This window comes from Siniperca chuatsi, linkage group LG18 (genome assembly GCF_020085105.1).
Source record: "Siniperca chuatsi isolate FFG_IHB_CAS linkage group LG18, ASM2008510v1, whole genome shotgun sequence".
In the NCBI taxonomy this organism is placed as follows: Eukaryota; Metazoa; Chordata; class Actinopteri; order Centrarchiformes; family Sinipercidae; genus Siniperca; species Siniperca chuatsi.
In genome coordinates, this window is record NC_058059.1 from 25,385,001 (window position 1) to 25,392,050 (window position 7,050).

At 39.1% G+C, this 7,050-nt stretch overlaps 1 protein-coding gene across 3 annotated transcripts in view; it reads right to left on the reverse strand.

The window, feature by feature from the left end:
* LOC122865907 (thyrotropin receptor-like) overlaps window positions 1-6,818 on the reverse strand; it is a 31,654-nt gene extending 24,836 nt beyond the window's left edge. For 2 of the 3 annotated variants that reach the window (XM_044174925.1, XM_044174927.1), the window contains exons 1-2: window positions 6,636-6,818; window positions 6,477-6,548 (exon numbers count right to left, since the gene is read on the reverse strand). In XM_044174925.1, coding sequence (XP_044030860.1) covers window positions 6,477-6,548; window positions 6,636-6,799 — 236 coding nt within the window. In that variant the 5' untranslated portion in view covers window positions 6,800-6,818. The remainder of the gene's footprint in view (window positions 1-6,476; window positions 6,549-6,635) is intronic. The other variant, XM_044174926.1, reaches the window with a different exon arrangement.
* Between the last annotated feature and the right edge of the window lie 232 nt (window positions 6,819-7,050).

Genomic DNA, 7,050 nt, shown 5'->3' on the forward strand with positions numbered 1-7,050 from the left:
AAACTCCTGGGCAATAAAGCAAAACTCCACATCAGTCACCACCCAATCTCTTCTGGCCAAGTGAAATGCACCAACCAGGCAGTAGTAAACATGCTGAAGAAGTATGGCTCCTCAAATCAGAAAGATTGGGGCATCAAATTGCCCCTTGCATGTGGAAGGAAGGAAAACCTTTTATGACCACAAGGCATTCCAGGAAGGACTCCAAGTGAGGGACAAGATCTGGTACTACAGCTTTGCACAACCAACCAACATGACAAAAGGTATTTACCACGTTTCTACAGGAAATTCCTGCCTCATTGGTCAGGACCCCATGAAGTGATGGACAAACGCTCCCCTGTGGCATATCGGATCAAGATAACCAGGTGATCCTATGAACTGATTTTCAAGTGGGTCCATCGAAACCAAATGAAGAGGCACTTAACTCCAAGCCCTGCCCGGAACGTTACGGTAAGCATAACCCTCATCCATCTGGAACCAGAGTACCTTAACGCATCAGGAACATAATTGTTACCACCTACACAGTTCTCACATATCTCACTTCACTATTCCAAACTTGCCTGATGAGATAAGTGGTGGCAATGGGCATGCCCTGCCAATTTACTATGCTTTTGCTGTATTATTTTAATTACTTATTTTTGGTGAGGACCTGGGGTGGCTAATGCGTCCCTGGGGAATCACTGAAGACAGACAGATGAAGATAGAAAGAGAACAGTTCATCAGTTAGGAAAGGCAGTTCTGGTAATTTTTCAAGGCATGACACCATATACTCAGGTTGAAATTAAAATGCCAACCTTTTAATGCCAATCCAAATGTCAAATCATAAGATCAATAGGCTGCTTTGACCAGATACCAAACCAAGACCGGTGTTTATATTTTAGACAATCAAAGCCCTCTTAGAAGATGCAGAATACGGGACAGGATTAACAACTGACTGCTAATGGCCCTGCTTGACCATGTTTGAGATTACCCAGGTCTTCCTAATGGCAGGGCAGCTGAACCCTGGTGTGCCTGGTATTTTGCTTTTAAGACCTTCCCTCAATCTACAAAAAACTACGGTGGAATAGTCCTCAAGAAAGGATTAAAAGAAAAACTAGAACCAAGGATGGAACTGCCAGATTAAATTATGTGTCTGAACACATAACTGCACAGCCACTAGTCCCTCACCCTGGGATGCTCCCCTGGACATTCAAACCCCTCTCCTTCTGATTGCCTCTCCTCTCCTCTTTTTCAAACAAAGAAACACTTTTCAAAGAAACGTTTGCTCTTAAAAGGCCACAATGATATAAATTTGTACTTTTCTCATTGTTTGAATGTGTATGTTTGTAGTTTTAACTATTAGAAATTTGCTACAACTTTCTTACTAAATTGAAAAAGTTTTATGTATGTTAGCTCAAGTATTAATATCTCAATAACCATTAGGGATAAACAGGTGATTTTTGGCATCATTGTAATCCCCTGGGCATCACAACTCCAGAGCTCTATTCATGGTAGTTATTTATTAAGAAATTAAATGTAAGTAAAAAATCATTTGGTCTCTGACCTCATTACGTATCCATTCCTTGTTTTACCTCTTGCTACCTGAGTTCAGGCTCATTCCCAAAACTAATTTGTGTGTTATAGGCACTGTTGGAAGATTACTAAGAGGAACGTTTATCATTGCTTGTTGTGTGGACTCTGAAATTTTATCACTGGATGAATAGTATTAGGAAGTAGTTCCACTTAATAATTCTGATTAAACGCTGTAATTGAGCAAAGCTTTTAATTACATATTGTGGTAGAGAATTCTTGAAACTATTGCTGTTTCCCAAACACGTAGATTCCCTACAGCTCCAAGAAAGAATAAGACTTCCCCTAAAAACCTGACTGATTTTTTTGATCAAAAATGCATGGGCTCCACAGTATGAATGGGATGTGGAAGACTTTAGGGTATCAGGATACTTGTTAACCAAGAATCAGTCTTTGTACAAGAGAAGCAAATGAAATGTTTCTTCATGGAACTACACCACACATTTGGGTTTTTTTTGCCAGATACTGGTATCATTTGAGAAACAGAATTTGTAAAGAACTAAGTAATGCGAAAGGTAGGTACACAGCACAATGGGATGGATCTGTGTCTGGACAGATCTACAGTGTAGAAATAGACAATCTGAATCCTACATCTTTTTCAGACATTGCATGGATAACTCTGTTATTCAAAAAGCGTGGAGGGGCACCCCGATGAAGAAAAACTCTAGCCCATAACATCTAAAGAATGGGAAACATGGTTTACAACTGGTGTTGTAGTCCAGTGGAGTGACTGAGGGAGAACCGCTGATGTTTTCTCACGTATTGATACATTATTCAGATGGTAGAAGACCTACAAGTGCTACAAAGGTCTCAAAAGAAAACTTTTTGACACTTCAGAGAATGATCAGGAGAATAAACCGTAGCAGGCGGACCTCGTCATATATCCCTCTGTGCCAAGACCAGAACCGCATGATCATCTCAAATATCTCCAGTCTCTTCCGTTTATAACATTGTTCTAAACATTTATGCAAGAAAGATACGCAAAAAAGATTGAATAGTTCTATTGTTCCTAATTTTAGCAAAAGTTTTGAACAGGTGTGAGGCCTTATGACTGGTGTGATGTACCTCCAAATTACGACAGGCCTTATTGTTTTGCAAAATCCCAGAATGCTAGCAACAATAACTCCTGGGTGGATGATATTGATAAAGAGTTGGGGAAAAGAAATTTGACGTCTTTCTCCTGAAGAAAGACCAGGAGACGATAACTGCAGAGAAACACAGTTGAATGCCAATTGTTTGGACACTATTGATTACTTTGATCGTGATACCCCATCTGATCCTGCTGTTCACAACATTATAAAGTTTACAATAGCCTATATTTACACAGAATTCTAATTATCTGGATGAACTATACAGAAGACAATCTTACTCATGCATTGGCACACTTCCCAAGAGGGGAGAACACTGTAGAATAATGGGGAACGTATCTAGTCTGCTAAGCTATGTCAAAAAGAAATATGTCATGTACAAAATGAGGACTTTGCTGTGTGATGCTGTTTATAACGCGTTTATAACGTGACACTGCTATGTTGTCCAAAGCCCTCCTCTAAAATGAAGGGAGCGGCTGTATGATGTTCTTTCTTGTGCATAGCTTTAACATGTGATATCAAGGTAATCACTGTGTCAAGGCAGTTCATGTTGTCTGCACAAATGTTTAAATATGATCCCCATTCTTTGTTATATGTGTACAAGTGGCAAATAATAAAAAGAGCAAGCAGTCACATTCTGCTCGAGTGAGCACAGACACACACGAGCAAGGGAGGAGACTCCAGTAAATGTACTCCCAACACTTTATACATACTCACAAACACAAATCTGCCATAACACCCAGTAGAGTGTCAGGTTATGAAGTACTGTTGACAAAATCTAATCCGCTGTTTTTCTTCATGCAGATGGCACACCAATTAAACATACATCTCAACTATACGATCTTTTGTCCACCATTCAATGGCCTGCTAGCCTGGCTATTGCGAGATGTGCTGCTCACACAAAAGGCTCTGATTTGACCTCTAGAGGTAACAATGTATAACAATGACATTGTGGACTGCTTCAATCTCCACTGATCCCGCTATGTCTGTCATGCACAGGTCTGCTGAATCTATTGGTGTTACAGATTTTAATCTTACTAACTTGTTGACTGTACAGAAAACATTACAGAGTACTGAAGATACGTGCTTAGCAGCGGGATTTATTTAGGCAGTTAGGAACTGGCAAGGTTATGGCTCCTGTTTAATTTTTACCTGCACTGTGCAGAGCGGTGCATGGCATTTGTCACTCTGCAAGAGGGAGATGATCAAAGATTAAATTTCAGATGATTAAAGCAATTTTAGTTACTGGTTTTGCCCATGTTTGACTGTATATGTTTTTTTTAAATCCATGCACAATTTGCAAGACACAACATCTAATTATTGATTTTACTGATATGACTACGACTGAACAACTGGTGGAACCAGGCAAGTGAGTCTATCCACAGACAAAAAGGACTATTCCAAGTCATCCTGAGCATGCCTACAACGGTAAAACAGGGTGGATTCACCTAAACCAGTATCGGACCCAGCAGATAGTGAAGACCGTGGTCCCAAGGGGGGAGCTTTAAAGTGTTCTTCTACAAAGAATTCCTTTTCAAACCTACTCCACTTTGAAATGCTACTAGTTCTGCCTACATTCAGCTATAGTCGTCATGTAAATTTTAAATTGGTCACAAGACTTTCAACTATTACGCCTTGTTTCCGCTTTTTTAAAATATTCAAATCAGTTTTTGAATTATCACAGTTTAAGTTTTTCTGAGTGTATAATGGGTGTGTATTGGGTGGAATGTTCAGAGCTAGAGTGGGTGGCATCATCATCATTTCCTCTTAAATTTACTCTCATGCCTTCATACCATTCCACATTCCACAACAATTAGTAGACAAACTTGTCTACTGCTACTACTAAGTATTATTATTACAATCTTTACTAATACAGGCTTTTCTTCTACCACCACTGCCACTACTACTACAGTCTTTACTACTACCACTAGCTTCTTTACTACTACTACAATCTGTAGTGTTGTTCTTTGCTTGCAGCATAAGGGCTTTGTAGGAACCTTCTCCTACAAATCTCTCTGTCACTCTCCCTGCCTATCTAACCCAATCTGACCATGAAATGATGCCTTTGAACTGCGGGTGGGCATTTACCACATTTTTTAGCCATCCACTCTTTGAAAAGTCATTATGTCTAGTTTTTCAAGCTTAGTGACTTGGATGCAGAATTTACAGTTCGCATTCCAGCTGTGACAGTATTACAGTTTAGCTTCCAGCTTTTTTAGCAACGTATTTCAGCTCTTAGTCTATTTAGTGAATGTGGTTCTGCTTCCACATTGTTAAGCAGTATAATGCAATGCGATTTTCTATAGGAAATACAATTTTTCTAGTTCTATTATTCTTCATCTTCCGTGTTGATATTTGTCCTGCTACTGGCTTTGGTGAGCCTGAGAGTACCAGCATCTGCTCCACTGACTTCGGAATTAAAGAAACCAGAAATCTGTGGAGAAAAAGATTTGCTCTAGCTCTCACATTGTTGAGAGTACATGCACAAATTTTACACAAAGACGTTCAGTTGGTTTTCCTACCTTTTACAATAGAGACATTTGGGTATGATCCTATTTTTTCCTATTAAATTAATTGTCTGAGCTGCTGTCCCCCGTCTCCTCTCACTCAAGGGGTGTGTGTGCACCCCTACCCCTCCTTTCTAACTGGGTGTGTGTGTTCAGAAGTGTGTTCAGTTACAGATGAGAGGATCTTTTAAATTGTGACAGCTCCTACATTTTAAAGACTGTATATTATACCATATATATATTATATATCAGAGTCTTCAGTGGAGCCTCGTGCCGCTGAAAGTGGAAAAAGGGTTTCGATATGTAGTAGTTTAGCTTAAAGACTATTTTCAATGATAAGTGCCACAAATACTATCACCCGTACTGCAAATTTAAAGTATAAATTATCACCAGATGATGTGTATAAGAAGTTCTACCCTCATTTTGTGAATTTATGGCATGTAGATCTTAGTTATCTGAAATAAGTCAGGTGATGAGGTGGAAGCAGGAAAAGAGAGAAAGAGCTGGGGAGAGATCGGGAGAGAAAAAATAATTGCATCCGTTTGTTATTTAACGAGGGCTGTTTCGTGCTCTCCTGGTGTGATGCGTTAAAATTGTGGCTTTGCACAGACTTTATGGCGGCTCTGCACAGACACTGCCGTCAAAGGAGAAAGAATATGGTAGGCCTCTGTGCGTTTCCAACAACACTTTCAACCATAGAGCGCACTGAAACACTTTTCAGCCAGTTATTCCTTAATGTCACCTTCTGTTTATTTATAACATATAATGGGTTAATCTGTGACAGCAGTGTTGTTTGTCCATATATGTGCCACTTTATAAAATGGATTTAGCATTTCAGAACAGAATTTTCATAATATGTGTCTGTGGCAGGTGTGATTAAACTGCACTATGTAGGGGAAACACAGATAGTCGCAGATATATATATTACGGTAACTGGGCATTTCACAAGTTGTAACGTTTGTGGATTTCGTCAAGTTAGATTATTATGATCCAGTGTTTTTTTCTGTAGCATACAAAAAATGGATTCCAAGAGGTAACAAGTCCACTAGAGAGAATATAGAAGGCTTTTTGTCTTTGTACAGTAATTGTAATTTTTGTCTGTCAAGACTTCGGCTATATTGATTAACATGTTGTAAACATTTTCTATTATACAATAAACGCAATGGATTGTGCAGCCTTGGAGGAGGTTTCTGAGTACTTTCTCTGCTAGTTTTAATATTTTTTGTAACATTATTAGTGACATTCTCTGTTCTTGCCAATTATGCTGGTTTGAAAGATTTATTTTTTAGTGTTGGTGGAAAAACATCAGTCTTACATGTGAGAAATGTTGGCCAAGTTGGCAAAGGCATTCTGAGGAATAGAAGACAGTTTTGCCCTCACAAGCCACCTAAAACAGAAATAAACAGTCTTGGGACTTTTCAGTCTTAATACAATGACGAGTCAAAAGCTGAATTGAAAGAATGTTGTTACTTACACCTCCTGTGTGCTGGAATGGAAAATAGGCATGACCTCAGCTCCATAACATGATACACTATGGATGTCCCAGTCACAACGGCAATGAGTGGGACAATATTCCAGAGGGAGAGTGACCTTAACAGTACTCAAAATGAAAAAAAGGAGATTCAAATCAGGCTTCATTGTAAGAGTGGCGATTCAGTGTGTGACTCTCATGTAATGCTGCACAGTGAGAGAGGTTTAGAAAGAGGCTGGGCTGTCCTGCATTTTGGAAGTCTAGCAAACTGAAACTTCTGGTAAAGACCTTCAAAATAAAAACCTAATTGATAAACATGAGTTTTATTATCTCCTAGTGTAATGCAAATTATGTCAGCAAAAATGAAGACTCACATGGAATCCCCCATGGACTTTTCTGCCATTGCAATTTATACATC